The sequence below is a fragment of the Lingula anatina genome, chromosome 1, assembly GCF_051362555.1.
Source record: "Lingula anatina isolate TDL-2025a chromosome 1, LinAna3.0, whole genome shotgun sequence".
Lineage (NCBI taxonomy): Eukaryota > Metazoa > Brachiopoda > Lingulata > Lingulida > Lingulidae > Lingula > Lingula anatina.
The window spans coordinates 53853883-53872084 of NC_141767.1; the positions used below are offsets into that span (position 1 = coordinate 53853883).

General features: G+C 33.4%; 1 protein-coding gene across 17 annotated transcripts in view; it reads right to left on the reverse strand.

The window, feature by feature from the left end:
• Positions 1 to 84: 84 nt before the first annotated feature.
• The window catches only part of LOC106168494 (ras-specific guanine nucleotide-releasing factor 1), a 68751-nt gene continuing 50633 nt past the window's right edge, over positions 85 to 18202 (reverse strand). For 9 of the 17 annotated variants that reach the window (XM_087001546.1, XM_087001545.1, XM_087001550.1 and 6 more), the window contains 14 exons: positions 17087 to 17896; positions 16551 to 16710; positions 15272 to 15387; positions 13309 to 13383; positions 11207 to 11322; positions 10505 to 10687; positions 10072 to 10169; positions 9727 to 9811; positions 9291 to 9488; positions 8907 to 8986; positions 8305 to 8373; positions 6781 to 6898; positions 3696 to 3764; positions 85 to 3389 (listed from right to left, as the gene is read on the reverse strand). In XM_087001546.1, coding sequence (XP_086857672.1) covers positions 3270 to 3389; positions 3696 to 3764; positions 6781 to 6898; positions 8305 to 8373; positions 8907 to 8986; positions 9291 to 9488; positions 9727 to 9811; positions 10072 to 10169; positions 10505 to 10687; positions 11207 to 11322; positions 13309 to 13383; positions 15272 to 15387; positions 16551 to 16710; positions 17087 to 17896 — 2297 coding nt within the window. In that variant the 3' untranslated portion in view covers positions 85 to 3269. The remainder of the gene's footprint in view (positions 3390 to 3695; positions 3765 to 6780; positions 6899 to 8304; positions 8374 to 8906; positions 8987 to 9290; positions 9489 to 9726; positions 9812 to 10071; positions 10170 to 10504; positions 10688 to 11206; positions 11323 to 13308; positions 13384 to 15271; positions 15388 to 16550; positions 16711 to 17086; positions 17897 to 18202) is intronic. The other 8 variants (XM_087001547.1, XM_087001552.1, XM_087001540.1 and 5 more) reach the window with 7 other exon arrangements.

The following is an 18202-nucleotide window of genomic DNA, read 5'->3' on the forward strand; positions in this document are numbered from 1 at the left end:
AAAATTATTTTTATAAACTTTTGCTTGGATTAGAGATTAGTGCATATAAAAAATAAACGAATTAATAAATACAAACAACGTATGTTGTTGATTTTAATTCTTTTATTATATATCCTCGTGTTGAAAATGTTCAAAATTTTGTTCTAATGAAGTTCCTAGATTGTTTACAGCACGTGAATAGGTCAGAATGTGAATATCACAAAACATCTAAGTTTCAGTGCAAATACAAAGTCAAACTTTCACATACAATGAGATAATAGAAGAGTACGATAATAAAATTTTAATAATATACACGAAGAGCAATAGTGTCTATCATTGGCTTTTCTATTGCCCATTATTCAGCTAAGAAGCAAAACCGAAAAAAAGTCTCATTTTCTAGTGCTATCTAGAAAAAAAATGTATGAAAAACGTCAAGAGTTTGTGTGTATAGATCGATATGTGCTCTTTGCAGTCGCGGTCAGGCGTCGAAAGATCAGCAAAGCTGTCAATCATAAACCTGTCGTCTGCCATGTGAAAAGTACATCATATGACACTTTCTCAACATCGGTTTGTTTTATGCTTTTAATCTCCCTGATAAACGAAATACTTACTGTACCCACAAGTCTTCTAATTCTCTGAAATTCTTAACAATGTAAAATTTCTTTCTCTCCTGTACAATGCACCAAGGTAAAGCGACGAAGTACTTCAATTACCCATTTGCTACAATTTCTGATCGAATGCTGGAATTTATCTACTACCCGTGTGAGACTGCTACACAGGCAAAACGGGATATTTGAACGCACTAACAGAATAGAGATGGTACTGCTCATCTTCTTAAACCTGCTACCTTACCTTACCCTAGTTTCACAAGTTGTGAAAGGAAAATGTGTAAAACAGGAACTATGGGTACATGCGCCACCCGACTTGTTAAAGCACTTCTATTCCTTTGTCTTCCAGTTATCACTACATACATAAATCAGGGTGTAACACTCCACACATGGTTGTGTTCAAAATAGGTTTTACAGAATAATTGAAAATTGCATTTTTGGGGGGTAATTGATTCAATGAATGAAAACCCTCTACTAATTTAACCAAGTGTAATATATATATATATATATATATATATATATATATATATATATATATATATATATATATATATATATATATATATATATGAATGTATGTATAATTTCTACAATCTTTGAAAATGGAAAAAATGTGGTAACTATTAAGCTAAAACGATATGTCACAATTCAAAAACACCTCGAGTATTTCACTGCAACTGCAGAGACAAAACATCAATTATATCAATAGATTTTTTCATTAACATATACATTCACACAAAATGTGTTTTGTTTGCGTTGGAGCCAGCCACATCTCCTAAATATAAAATGTATATTGCACATATATGTGTATTTATAATATTTTCTATGTATATTCATATAATATTTTCATATAGAAAGATGCACAGCACCAAGCAAAAAACTGTACAAGAACAATTTTATGGCCAGAAAAAATTATATCTGCAAAATGTCAGTATTTTAACATGTACCACTGAGTGAGTGAACAGATAAAACTGTACTAAAATGAATGTAAAATGTAAAAGTTGACAACAATGCTGAATATTTGACTAAATAAAAATTCAAGCAAAAAACATTTGTGCAAGAGGTTTAAGATTGCACTTTTGAACATTCTGCCATTTGTACGCTAAGAATGTGATGTCATATTGCAAAGATACTTTCAAAAATAAATACAATGAAATAATTTACAATAATAATAATAATAATACATTAGACATATTCTAAAAAACAACAACTGACACAGACTGGTGTATGTTCCAAAAGAAAAAAATACTATTAACTTGTGCATGGTACCCAGTGCATAAAACATACCAGGTCATCCATTTCAATTTTTTTCATTTTTTTTCTGTGTACAATTATTTCATGTTATCAGTAAATGATACAAATTTTTAATATTCTTCCCTTTGCTTGCTACTCTATGGCCATTTCACTTCAAAATAGCACTTTCACATGCTTTCCATTTGCTCCTATGATATGCCTGGTAATTTCAAAGATATGACCACTGAAATCATTGTGTGCACAAATACAACAAATTGATGTCCTTCCCAGCTCAAGTTACCCAAGACAAGACAGTGATCCAGGCTTTTTTTTTTACATCACTATAGCCTAGTAACCACAGTAAGGAGGCACCAAAGTACCTTCATAAATGGATAAAACCAATGGCATATTCATCCATATTTGAAATTGTCTCTCAAGCTACATTGTACACACATGGAATGGAAAACTGAACTTATCAATTTAGCTTTTTTCTGTATTACCATAGTCTTTAACACCTTTCACAATTCTTAAGCATATCACAAATACAATTTAAAAATACATTACTGGTGTAGGATGTTTGGGAATGAAAAAAAAGGAAGGCCGTGAAACCACACAACAGAACTGCAAACAATCAAAAAAGTTCACGATACACATCGTTAACATCATAGCTATAGGTATATTCCTGCGGCTTGTACGATTCATTTCTATAATAATGACATTGCAAACAATAACAAAAACATGACCCCTTTAGCATAGGTAAAGAGGCCCTTTAATGTTACACACGCATTTAAATGGTACCCCATATAATCATAAAGTGTTCATGATGGATTCGAGACTGTTAAAGATGAAATAATACAATTTTCATCACCATCCATTATATTACACACCATATGCAGGACTTCTAAACTGTTAAGTTTTGTGACTTACTATGTCATTTCCATTCTCCACTAAGAACCCAGTGACACATTATGTTAATCTACATTCCCACATATAAATAAGTACTGTGAAATAGTATCATATTTGATAACTCATTATTGTCCATTTGAAATGTAATACTTACCAGTACGTTTTGCTTATCTTTACATTTTATGTCAACTATGATGATATCTCAAGATGCCAAATATATTTGACAGTTTTTTGGTCATCTATCACTTTCTTTCATAAGTCCTGCTTTTGTGACTGAATGACCAAACATGTGACCTCACCTGGACTAGTGAGTGCCTGTTTGTATATATAATTTTAACAAATTTTTTTTGAAAGACCACACGGTTATAGACAAGGTCATCTAATATACCATTTGCAAAATAAGTAAACTTGCATCCAAAACCATGTGGCATCCTCAAATGCTTTCCTTCTTAACTTGCAGCTTCCAAAAATGTGCTGAAGGCAAGAAATACATATAACATGTAATTGTGAATAACTGTGAAGCAAATGCACATGGTCAACTGCTTATTTTCCCTCAGCTGCATTTATGGAAAGCCTGGAGGTTCGTGGTTCAATTTCCAGTGATGCCTTGTAGGTTTCTTCTTCATCAAGCAGTCTGGTTGGGTCCAGTAAGTAGGCAGTCACCTTGGGAAAAAATAACTGATGAATATTTAAATGGCACAATAAAAGGAGGTGAGGGGTGATGATTTGGGATATGTTACCCTCTCCCTTTCTCTCTTCATATCCCCCCCCCCCCCCATATGGTCAGGGTCTTGCCATTTAAAGTTTTATAAGAAATATTAATTTGTAAAACACACCTTATTTCTATAAGATATAAAATATGATTTAAGTTTTCATTTATTTGCCAATAACTATGTCATATTACTGATCATCAATAAGTTTAGAAATGTATTAAAAAACAAAGAAATTTACAAAAATCCACAAAATTACCTTAGTTTGGAGATCTATCTTATATGAGGTCTGTTGGAACACCTGGATCTCACGTATTACATGAGCAACCTAACAAAGAGGAAAAAAAGAAAAAATTAACAAATTTTGTCACAAGTGTCTTGATGTCTACAGTAATGGCTCTTTCAGTGTGCTACAAAAAATCTGGAACACTAGCACTTCACTGTAATAATGCCCAGTTTATATGTAGAATCAAGCTTGCTGTCATCATGCATGTATTGTTATTTCTCTATGTGAAAAGATGACTAGGCAAAAAAAGGGTCTTTTGTTTTATTAAAGCAGATAAAATTTAGAGTTTAGAGCATTTTATCTTGAATACAAATATTAAAATTTTCTTGTAAGTAAGAATAATATCATTACTGTTAAAGATTCATTTAGAAATAATTTTAGGTAATTTGCTACCTACTCTGCAGTTAAGAATTGACCAAAAAAGGAGGGGGGGGGGGGGCTAAAAGTCTTCATAATTGCACCAAATCCAAGCGTTATATATATAATATGCTCTAAACTGGGAATTATATTGCACTATCATCCTCAACACAATATTTTGTTACAGAGTTTCTTGCATTAATTGGGGAAGAATTTTTTTTTTTTTTTGCATGAAGAAAATGAGCTGTTGAAAAGATTCTTCAATTTCAAAATAGTTAACTAGCAAAATAATAATAATAATAATAATAATAATAATAATAATAATAATAATAATAATAATAACAATCTGCCTCCCAAAACAAAATATATATTTAAAACAAATAAATAAAATACTATGAAATATAATACAACAATTCAAAGCAGGGCCACTAATTCTATGGAAAAAATATACGGCACAATATGAACTAAGTAGAAACCCAATTCGATTAATAATGAAACCGCACACAACATAAACCATTTTGTTTTGACAAGAATAAATCCTAAACCAAAATGCACACAAGACCTGACACAAAAAGCAGTCGTGTCCCCAGCTACAATACATTTAGCACATCATGCAAAAGAGCATAACTTCTACACATAAAACATGTTAACAGACATATGATACTGACTGCACATACTTAAAAACACTTCATAAAATATTTAATACATATCAATACATTATAATTACAACGACTGGACCAGAACTAGAGACAAGATCTGAAAGGTTCATCATTTATATATAGACTTACAGTTTGGAAACAGAAAAATGATTCCATTCATATAAATACATTGCATTAGGGCATTCAGTGACTTTGTTGTGAAAAGAAAGGCATGCATTTTCAATGCATCAAGTGATAGAAACTCATTGCTAACATGCACCACACCATATCCCTGTGGCCCAGACCAACTGTGCATGCAGACACTACCACTAACTATCATGCATGTACATATCAAATAAACTCTAACCAACAATACAAATGTCAGGGTAACAGAAATATGAAAGCAATAGCCTATCCAATTAAATCATCAGCACCAGTCATGGACAGTGGTAAATTTAGCGGCCTGATTAAAAAACTAATACAGTGTTTCATGCATAATCTATAAAAAAAATCTATCAGGAATCACTTTGTGTCTCATGATGTTAACTGTTCACGATTCATTTACTGGATGACGAAATAAAGTTTTACCCAGTTCCACTTTTAGAGACAACAGAACCATCCTGTATAATGTTACACGATGAAAAAATACTGGGGTAAACCAACCATTCTTTAAATTGTTCTTTCATTAATTCTGTGAAGCTGCTTCTTGGATTTCATGTAAGTGGATAGTTCTGACACATTTCAAAAATAAAAGAGAAAGAATGTAATGTAGAAAAAAACCTGCCAAATTTTCTGGACATTGTTTTAAGTAATCAATAAAATATTCCCATAATCAAAACTTGATTTCTTCAGTCAATAAGTATTGCTTTTTGCTACAATGAATGATAATTAAAGTTCATACAAACGTCATAGGCTAAATGTGGCTAACTGTAACACAGCAGTCTCGTTAAATCACGTGTATATCTTATATCCAATGTTACAAAATAAACATATTTAAATATGCAGTAATATTGATTAACCTCTTACAACCTATGCATGACTGTGAGTAATAAGAAAATATTTTGGAAGAAAACTGATCATGGAGAGACCATTGTGTATGGAGGTGTCACTTGTTGGGTAACACAAAAAGGCTATGGTAAGATCCTGACTTAATTGCAACATGTTCAATAAGGTCATAAAAGAGAGGGCATTCCACTGCAATGCTAGTGATTAATGAATAAATATTTTATGTGATATTCAGACTTTGGATTTTCATATCTGATTTTTAGCTGTTCAATACAAGACCAAAGGCAAATCCAATACTGAACTTTTGATACTAACAGTATCCCTAAAACAAAATACCAATGACTAAATGCATTGCTAATTTACTTTGGATATAAACTAAATGAAATTTTAAAAAATTCTTTTAGATTTAATCCTTACAGGGCAATTTAGTGAATAAATGTGAATTTGGATGAAACAATATTATCATAATAGCCTCAAACGTTGTAAAATAATCTCTGAGTATTAACTTTTCCATACACTTAAATATTAAAAAGAAATTTGTAAGTAATCAAAAATGTTTTCTGCTTCCAGCAACTTACTCCTACCTGACTACACACTGTATAAAGGTTATAGTAACATCATATCATTAACTATGTGGCAAAACTGCAAAGGTTGTTTATACCAGGTTTCTAAGGAGGGAAAATTATTTATTTTGGTGCTGACATCAGTCAGACAGAAAAAAAAAAGACTCTCACCACTACAAAACATACACTACAACATTCAGGTTGTATCCAGACATGGATCTTAAGTGTGCAAATTTTGTGACCGAGATGTCATCCCCAGACAACAAAATTATGAAAATGATTCAAGAATGCTTCAGAAAGCATTGAGGTTACTGTGCACATTAACCCAACTTATTATAAAAAGACAAAGCCAGCAGAGAGGAAATGTGCAGAGATGGTTCCATCTGGATCCAGTCAGTTCAATTACTGATGATTTAATTTGGCTATCTGATGATGACACCATGGCCACAAGTTTCCATCTATGCCTGAATACACTTCAAGATACATCTACACTACCATTCTCATTTTGGAAAAGTTGACTAGTCCTTCTTCTGTGACATTGGGTGTGCCTTCCTCGATGAAAGAGAGATCAGTAAGATACATGCCCAAATAAGGAATGCATGGCGGATCACATCTGATTATCGTGTGCAGTGCAAAGGAATGGAGAGAAAAATGGAGAAAATATTGGATTAGTTGAAAGATCATAATCATCAAAATGTAGAATGTGACTATTAAAGGAAATGCAAACATAGCTGATTTATAACATGTACCTTTTCATCTTATAAATGACTATACTGAATTTTTTTTTCAGTTATTACAGGAAAATTTTGATTAAGCAATTGCAAAAACAGTAACCAAGAAGATTTAACCAAATTCTATTTCACTCAAACTGTCAAAAGTATCAAAAACTAGTCGGTCTGACATCTTCCTTTAAAACTCACTAAAATTATTTTCAAATTTCTGGACTTGCTTGCATCTTATGCTCAAGTATCTTACCATTTAAAGATATAACGGAAATTAAATTAAAATGTAACTTTAAAATAAATTTATGTAAAGATGTAAACAAGTCTTATATATTACTAAAAGTGCATAATCTACTTCTAAAGGCTACTTCTTTCATTTATATGATTGCACAATACATGTATCTCCTCAAGGCTTAGTGCATTCAAGCTAAATATCTGCCTACTGCACACACTGTGTAAAACCTGAATATAAAATGCAGTAAAATCAACATATTTCAAGCTTTTTTATCTTTTCACACTTCACTCTTTCTAACTACTAGCCTGGCCAAGGTCTATACACTAAGTTTTTGCCATAACATGGACTAGCCATAATGAATTTCCAAGGAACAATTTAGGGGTAAATTGAAGCACCTGCACATTAAATTGAATATTTTTGAGAATAAGTATGTCTGTCAAGGAAAATGTTATTAGCAATTAAATCTGGATCTAAGTTTTTCTACAACAATGGCAAAAAGTCTTCTTGAAATTTGATAAATCAGTTGGACAAATTATACACACGACTACTAGTAGGCAATATAAATGTAAATATCTAATTCACAGCATACAAGGGAGTCACAAAAGACACACAAAAATTTCATTTTCACATAAAAAACAAAAAGGTTATATATCCCTAAGTGGAAGTTGCTGTTGAAATTCAAGAACATGTCATGTAAATAACATATACTTTTGGTTGATAATACTTATCCTGCTAGATAAATACATACATAAAATAGGGTTTTCATTGTCTGTAGTTTATCTTTAAAGTTTTGGTTTTCATTGTCTGTAGTTTATCTTTAAAGTTTATCTTTAAATATTTTTTTCTTTAGAAACTATTACTTTCTCAGACACAAAATTGTCCACCATTTTTTTTTACTTTGAAATGTATTCATTGTCATGAGGGACAGCAATACAAATGCACTCATCTAATAAGAACTTATATTTTGCATAAACTGCATCCCTACTGCCCATTTCACTACATGCACAAAGACACTGCAACTACAAATGTCACAAAACAAACTGCAGAACTTATGGTATGTACAAGTATTTGGAAGACAGTTCATAAGGAAGACGAAAGTTGTAGTCACTTTCAACCATTCCATTTGGTAAGCTGAAATTTTAACATTTTAAGTTCACGATAAAACTATTGGGAAAAAAAAAAAAAAACTGAAAGTAATGAAAGATCATTTATATTCATTACTATAGTGAAATCTCTAAAAAACTTCAACCATAATATCAAATGGTTTTACTGAATTTTGTCAAATTATGAGAAGATAAAAAACTGTCTTTATATGCCAGAAAAATTATAAATCTTTATTTTGACTTTTCAACTAATATCTGAAACTGGGCAGCTATTAAGCTACTGTAACAGTAATAAACCTTGAAATTACTTCAATGAAATTGTGCCAATTTATCATAATTCCCCATAAAGACTGAACATATGGCTTAGTTAAAAGCGTATCAAGGATTCATTGAAGCTTCATGATTTCAAACAAAAAAACAGTATGTCTCATCTTCTTTAGAAATACAATTCTTCTAGGTTTGAATTAAATGCAGAACTAGTTGGGCACTTAAATGTGCAAAAATTAAGTCATGCCTTAGCAATAAAGTACACCCACTGTTAAGAAAGTATTGTGTATGTACCTGTGGAGGGCATCCCGCATATTCTTAAACCTGCCATCAGATGAGACCAACTGCTGGAGCTTTTCTATCATCTGCTTGGTCTGAAATAGATGTGAATTTCACTAGACTTTGAAGGAAAGTTACTTTAGAATATGTCTGAGTTGTGGTTATTGGAAAATAGTTTCAGTTTAAAAAGCTCTCTAAAAATGGTAAGATGTAGCTGTTAGTCAATACAATTCTTGCTCATTTTTAATATTTATTTAAAAAAAAATCATATATGTGTGTGCTTAAAAATAAGAAATATCTCTTTCATCAAGAAATACTGAACGTGTCAAAGTAAAATTATTGCACATAATTAACAGAACAAATTTGGCAACACTATCAAACTGACAGCATATTCCATACCTGTTTAGATAATTTATCCCATGTTTTCTTCAGCCTATAAACTGAGCTATTGACAAATGCAGCACATATTTGTAACACACCGTTGTAATTGTGCAGACAGCGACATATGTCAGCAATAGCTGCCCATTTCTCAATGCAAGCAATGCGCTCCTGAAAATTTGGCCGGCGGACAATCTCTGAAACAACCAATCTGCTGACCTAAAAGAAAAATGTTTCCTTTTAGAATACAGTGAAAACAATGTTTACAGAAATAAAACAGAAATCAAGATATTGCTACTTTGAGGATCAATTCTTGAAATAGTTTAAAAGAAGTAGTAAGATGATTAGTATCTCTTTGCACACCAAATTTAGAACTGCAACAAAACAACAGCAACAAACAAAATAAAAAAAAATCCATGTAAGAAGATACAATATATCTATGGTTCATTCTAGATACCTCGTTGAATCTCTTGCTGACCATGAGAACATGGGGAGCCTTCTCTGCCTTGTCTGGCTTCATCCAGGCTTGACATAGTAATTCCCTACATATTCAAAATAAAATAAAATTTAAAAAAAAGTATTATAATGTTTTCAGAGGCACTATTTTTATCTACTTACTTATTTAGCATTACTTATATTAGCGTTGATTTCAGATTCAGGTTCCTACTGGATCCCCTTTATCGGACTCTTCCTCCAAAACTAACTTGTGACTTTATTTCTTCATCTTCAAATTCCATCTATTCTGATTAAAATATCTTAGCCTCACTATGCATAATGTCTGTGTTTCAATAGCCTGACTTACTCGCTCCTTATAGCCATGAAGATGTGGTGGTCCAGGTATGTCAGCTGCTCAGCTATGTCCAAGGCAGACAGGGTGTCAAACGTGTCCTTGGAGGGTTTCTACACGGAAAACATTCAATAGCAGAACTTCAAAAATGCAGTTGAAACTGTATGAATGTCTATGTGTGCCCTTTACTTGCATAAAGAATAACCTGATATATTCTAATAATTATAAATATCATTAATTATCAATCTATCAATATTCATGCTAAAATACACTATTTTCCCATATTTTAGAGTGATGGCATTCAAAAATGTCTAAGACTGATTTTGTATGTCTTTGTCATCTGTTTCTTTACTAGCTTTAGTTGATTCTATTTCAAGTGAGTGGATGGCACCCAATGATGATTTCAAGTGATAAAACATCCATAGCTCCCCTGGTCCCTGACTCTTACCAGTGGTGGAGACAGCACAGCCACCAGGTCTACCCTGTATGTGTTAGCTGACTCCTCCTTGGCCATTGTACGCAAAATACTAGCTGCTGCCTTGTGCTCAGCTGGGAGGAGGTTAGTGTTACACACCATCTCTTCCAGGAGATCCTTCACTTCTGCTTTCAGCTTAGGGTCTGTTTCAAAGTCCTAAAATTGCAAGATAGGGATACAGATTGTATCAAAATTATATATAATAAAGAAAGTTTTCCTATAATCATGAATATAGACAAGATGAAATGTTTTAATGCAAAAAAATTAACTTTAATTTAAAAAAAATGCATAAATGCAGTACTGTAGGGAGAACAACATTAAGTCTGGCACATTATTTGGCAGATGACTAAGGTGAGCATTAGCAATCTATAAAAATGTATGTATTTGGAGAGCTAAGATCTTAACCTGGATGTCTTAACAGATAGATTTAAGGAGCATTTATAGTAAGACCATAATACTAATATTTCAGCAGATCATGCCCTTGAGATTTCTAAAAACCAAACCACTGGGCACATGACTTAATTCCATTACAGTGACAGAGGAAGAAACATTAAATGGGTTAGATAAACTCCCTAGATTTAAATAATGTAATCATACAAAATGCTACATGTATATAGTATTATAGGCAATAGCAACAGAATGAGCCTGAAGAGAGTGAGGTAGCAGGGGTTTTACCTGAGAATGTTTTGAGACCCAGTGTCTCAGTACGTTAAGTACTCTCATGGTTGCTGCCGTGCTTATGACAGACTCCCTCTTCTTGTTCACATTATATGGTTTAAGGTCACCGGCTCCTGGAGGAACAATATATAAAAACACCATCAGATAATTTTAGTTACCCAAGGCTGAAAGGTCCAAATCTGCCTCAAACTAGTCAGCATTGCAATCAATTTTGCCACCTGCACAGTAACATACTTTATACTACAAGCAACTTTCTGCACCTTTAGTCATATTACCTTTAAATACAGTATATTGCAGCTTTGATACTGGCTTGATTACCATCAGCAATGTACACATTATTAAGGCAAAGGAAAGGAACATACGCAATGCCCAATTTTGTATGTAAAAACTGGGTCTTCCTTGTACATGTACCTCTTGTTAGCATCTATTTAGTTTCTGAGAACATTTACTGCAGGGGTATTTTTTCCATAATAAGACACACAAGAAAAGGGATAGGATACGATATTTTGGATTATTTTGTTTGAAATACCCATGATAAGATAATACATAGCTACTAAGCAGGGCTTTGTTTAAACAAAGGTATCTCTTAATTTTTTCACAGTGTATGATGCAAATGCTTATTGCAGTCCCACAATTTTGTGGAAAATGGAAAAAAAGCTGTGATAAGTGGGTTAAACCTTATTTCTATAATTCCAATGTGGTCTTTTTATTTTGGATTATTTTGGATTACACTGAAAAATAAACATGAATTTACTACAAAATAATAAAATTAGGGGAACAGAATCTTTCAAATGAAGAGTTTGGGAGATAGTTTTGGCATCAACTGGTGTCAACAGGTCAGAGACAAACCTAGATGCTTTCAGCAGCACATAAGATACAAAGAGAGAGCACTGATGTCAATTTAGTGCCCAGGAACAAAAGAGAAGATTTACAAATCCCAACCCATTGTAATCAGGACAGTATGTTATAATCTACATAGTTAATCTTGTTTTTACCATCAGGAGCTTCCTACAATACATTTTCTCTATTGGAATAAAAAGCAGCATTTATCAACATGAAAGAAACAGCTTCAATGGTAAGCTCTCTAAAACATACAAAATGAAACATCATCCATGTGCCTCTACACCTGTGAATCATCAAGTCAAAGATTAAGTAAAACCCATGTCTTGTGAAATAAAAAAGATTCATTATAATTGTTTTGTTATTTCACCAGCCACAAAAAAAAAAAAAGACTTTATAAACATAATTATTAAACTGACAGGATGAAATTGTGCATGTCTGTTATGAATACAACTTAACTATTTTTTGAGATATCAAACAGAAGCACAAATATGAAAGGATCATATAAGAATAGGAAATAAAATAAATCTAAGATATGACCATCTGTAAACCACCCACATGAATGACTAGATAACAAATAAGTATTATTTCTATATAGGCAACAACAACCAACACAGACAGCTGGCAGTTCAATTCAAGTAAGAAATTATTTGGACTCCACATTAGTAAGCAAATCTCTACAAATAATATTCTTTCAATTTATCACAGAATAGATAGCAAACAATAAAGTAATAAAACACTTACAGCTACTATATTCCATCAAATACAACCAAACCACCCTTATCAACATGTGTTTATTAATTTTTTAAAAATATATTAACTGTAGTATCTCAAAACAATTTTCATATGCATATACAGCAGAATAGAATAGTATAGAATTTCCCCTCACAACTACACAGAAAATGGACAGATATGTTAAAGGACAAACAGTCTGGTTTGCTAATATGATTATTCAATGGTAAAAACTCTAACAATAATGCAGTAAATTAATAGCATTAGAACTAAAAAATAATTGCTGACTGTAATGTATATTGTATACAGTCTATGTAAACAGCTACATGTATACAATAATTGTAATGTCAAAAGAAACAAACAATTTGCCTGAAAATTCCTATCAATAATGAGCAAATAAGAAAGAAAAGTATCTGAAAACAATTCAAAACAAGAACTCCATCAAAAGCACACAGGGAAGATTTCATCACATCAAGCAAAGCCCATCGAGTCACATGATAAAGCAGCTGGTCACATGACTGACTCACCAGTGAAACTGTGATATCTGTTCATCCTTCTGGTTGGGTGTGCTGGGCTCATACCAGGGATCCCATTGGCCCACACTAGTATAGGGAATAAGCAACATACTCATACTAGGAAGGTCACATACAGGACACAAATGGGATAAAGAAGAGAATAAAAATTGGAAGAATAGGCTGCTTTTTAGGTGGGAAAATACTATGCAAAATTTGAGCCAAGATTTCTGTCAAAAGGACACAGATTTTGCGTGGAGTAGTGTTCTCTTGCCAGTTATCAGTCACAGCAAATCACTGGAATAAAGCCTTGAAATACGGAATGTTAAATGCAGCCACACTGATGTAAAGACAATTTTTCATGTCAAAATAAGATGAATTATGTGATTGATTAGCATAATGTGACTTAGACATGCCACTACAGTTAAAATATTCTAAATTTATTGGGCCTAAAAATCATCTAAATTCAAGATTATGAAAAAAGGCTCATTCTTTCAAGTTTCAATAGAAGGTTAACTAATCCTACATTCATTCCAAGTCAAAATTTAACTATTTGGAAAACCGTGCTTTAAATGTCCAAGGTGAAGTAGACATTAGGCATTTTATACCACGTTTTGAAAATATTAAAATGTATTTTAATGATATATTATATATCAATAATTTGACTCCTAAACCTGGTTTTGACTTTTAAAAAACCCCTCTTTCCTTAATCTGAGGACAACACTAAATAGAGAGTAAAGTTTTCAGTAGGCTTGTAGATTAGAAGAGAGGCAGATTCTGCTCAACATGGTAAGACTCTGGGTAAAATTTAATCAAGACAGATGTTCTATTTCATTACATATGATGCTGTCAGAAATATGAGATAAAACAATTTTAAATATAACTGCTGGATAGTTCTAAGTTAAATCAGTCTATGAGAACACATTGTTTAAGCCTAAGTACTGGTAGCAGCAGCAAATTTGTAGCATAAAGAATGTGAAGTGAAAATACATATACCAGCATAGATTTACCAGACATGGCCGTAAAGAACAGTGGCATTGTATGCAAAGAACTCACATACTATCATGTCACATGACATGCATGCAGGTAAAGTTGACAATATATAACACAATAAAACAGAGCATTACTTTGTTCTGAACTTGCAACAAATTGAATACACTATAATTATCAATGTGTGTTCAAACAGGATTGTTTTAATAAGGTTTTAAGACACAGACTTAAGACTTTTTATTCTGACAGTTTGGGACCAAAACATCAGAAAACCAAATCACTTCACCTTTGATTTCATAGTCCAAGGCAGTGCTTCTATGTTTTAATCACAATGTATTGTGGCTGTGTGGCAGAAGATGTTATGTGTCTTTCTGCATAAGCCATTTTAAAATAAATTAAATCTTAAAGCACCTCTACTAAATTACTTGTAAATTATTTGGATGGCTTTAACTCTCAGTCCAGCTGAAGTCTGTGTCTAAACACACTGCAGTGTCAAGAAAGGGCACATCACTCATGCCATTTCTTTATCCAAAGTTTTCATAGACCAGTACACAAAACAACCAATTTGTTGGTAAATACACCTCCACATTTATGTTCCATAGGGTCCCTGTTTACTGTGACCAATGAGAGAGGTTCTCATGGGTAAACATTATTCTTGATACACGTAAACATGTCTTTAAAAGGCATACCAGGGTATAACATCCAGGAGTTCACTTCAATTTTTTCTCCATCAATTTCAATCTAGAATTCTTCACAGCAGTTTGAGATTCACCAGACCAAACTCTGACATAAAATACATCAAATATTTTCTTCTATCCGATATATTAGAATACCTATGTTCACATACATTTTACAGACATAACGAATTGGATGAGATAATTGCTAAAAAATCCCAATTTTTCAGCAGATGACAGTGAACATATACATACCTGATACCTACAGCATTTCATAACAAAAGTATGACCTTAAGCAAATACTGCTAGCTTACCTGCACTGTGGTACCTATTAATGCCCTTGGGGTGGTGGTTCTGATTCTCAGAGTTTGTGTTAGCCACTCCTGCTGTGGCTGCCGCAAATGCAGTGGTGGCAGCTGATGAACTAGACCTATTTTATATAATGTAGACCTGCATAATACTAAATATGACTTTCATTTACAGTCTTGAATTAAAATAAATTTGAAAAGGTAACTGTTTAGTAAAAGAATACTGTGCTTTAATATCTATTCTAAAACTTAAAACATTTAATAAATAATGTATTTGTCAAAGCAACTCAACTGCTACTTAAGAAGTGATTTTATAAATTTATGACACGAGACATGGCTAGTACAAAAGCAAAATACACAGCAAAGAAAGGATTTCAAACTGGTACTGCCTTTGTACAATGAAAATAAAAATCAAACATAAGTTGTGAATTTAAAGAAGAAAATCTGCAGAGTTGCCAACAACATAGTTATCAATTTACACAGATTATTGTTTATCATTTTATTAGAAACCTAGAGAGTCAAAAATCCATAACCTGCAGTGTTCATGTAAATATGTAGAGTTGACAACCCTGACAAAACCCTGTTCATGCTAACAGCTAGTTATATATATATAAATTTCCATCACCAATAAGCAAACCCCTGAAGAAACATGTTTCAACGTATATATCTTTTATACAAATCTACAACAGTGAAGAATAGTAAAGCTACATATTAAACAGGACAATAAAATGAATACAGTTTTTGTTACTTCATCTCAGGCAAATGTGTATGATGCACAAAATGTAAATTACTACATCATTGATATTAACAGGAATTATGTTATCTTTTAATGATTCAGAAATACTATTGCAGCCCATATAACACATTCACTCCAATACTAATACAGATATCAAAGATTAATTAAATGATAAAACATCTGTAAACACAACCTTATCTTTCCTGGGAGGTTACCAGAGAAAGTGCCAGAATATTATATCTCACAACTTCTGAAAGTGATACTTCTACATATAATATAATCCCCACCAGGAGCTATAGTTTGAAAAGCTTTTGGAGCCCAAGATAGATGGGCACTTGTGATATAGTCCACTTCATACAGCCATGCAAATAAGAAGGCTCAAACAACCTGAATCACAAGTATAGCACCACACAGCAATTGTTATGGTAATAGTAGTACTATATAACAGACCACCAAAAAAAGCACATGCTAAAGCATCCTGGCACTTCCCCAAAGTTCAGAATGAAGCTTGTTTCCATAGAGATACAAGACAAAAGCACATGACATTACCAGCAGGCTCTGTACCTTCGCTTGGAAGGCCTGGAGGAGGTGATAACAGCGCCGGCCTTGGCCGAGGGTGGGGACCCCTCCATTGTCACCAAGCTGTGGCGAGGTGAGGTCAGACACACGCCACTGTCAGACTGGGTGGAGTCCACACTGCCCAGCTTGGCTGCAAACAACAAAACTATGAAATCAAAAATGATAACCATCCAACATTCAGCCTTTTCTTATAATACACAAATAAGGACATCTCACCTTAATTTGGCTTGCAGCATATATAATATCATACACATTTACACTGCCACAATTAAAGTGTTCTAAGTGAGAAGAATCAGCCAATCTTCAACATCCCTTAATCAGACCAGAATGTTAATGTTTTTTCTTTAATCATGTCAGAAAAATAAGGGTGTTGCTTTATATATATTAGATATCTTTTGGATGAAAGAAATGTCCCATTCCAAAGAGAAAAGACAAATATTCATCTAGAGTTGCATACAAATCTGCATAACATGAAATGCAGAATAATTTTTCTTTTATTACCATACCTTTTGGCTTTTGGGGAGATATAATACTAGGGGAAGAGAAACTATATATGATGGGGGATGATGCTCTCTTCAATTTAGGGCTAGCAACTGGAGACGTAGCCTGCGGGGATGCCCCAGTGACTGGGGAGGAGGATCGCCTCAATTTTGGACTGGCTTGTGGTACATTCAATGGAGAAGTTGGTCTACGCAGCACTGCTGCTATGGTTGCAAGAGGAATTGACAGTGGTGATGAACTGCGAACTGGGGATGGTTTTCGACCCATTTTAGGGCTTGCACTAGGAGAACGTTGCTGCTCTATCTTTTCTCCAGTCTCCTTCTCCTTTTCTTTTTCCTTCTCCTTCTGGTCTGAACGACTAATTCGGAAACTTTCCGGAATGCTTATGGACACAATCCTATTAGGAGTTCTCTGTGGTATGGGGGTAAAGGCACTATAGCCTAGTTTAGTTGGGCTGTCAGAGAGCGAGTCCCCATTAGAACCTGGGGTCAGAGTCCCCGAGTTTGTACTATGAGACCATGAAGAGACATTGTCTAGTCCTCCTGTTAATGTATCTGAGGACTGCGACAGGTTGGGATCAGTAGGGACCTGCAGTGTGTAACTGTCTGATGATGACTCTCCTGGGAAATGTCCTAGCCTTAGTCGTGTCATTGAAGTGGGTGACACTGGAGACAGGGCACCAGGAAAATCAGACAAGGTCTCACAGGAGGCTATCGGAGCCAGTTTTCTCTTGGGAGGAAACAGAAGTCCTGTCACCTCTGTGCTGGTGGGGGTACTGCCTTTCTCACTGTCCGTGGAAGAGTCTTCCTTCTCTTCTAGGAAATTAGAAAAAAAATTGAATAAATAAAATTTTTGCTCATTAGAGCTAAGCTTTTTTTCACAAGCAAATATGTTATTATTGTAAAAATCATAATTCTTATTAAATCGTGCAGAAATATTTTTAGCTTGAATCTTTTTCAAACACACTGATGTTTCATCATGCATTCAAGTTTCAGTCTGCATATACAGGATTTCCTTTCAAGACTGCAAACTTTTTCTCTCATTTATCTAAATACAGCATCCATAAAAGTATCCATCAATATAAACTGCTGCATCAAGGATGCTCCCCAGCAATTTAGATT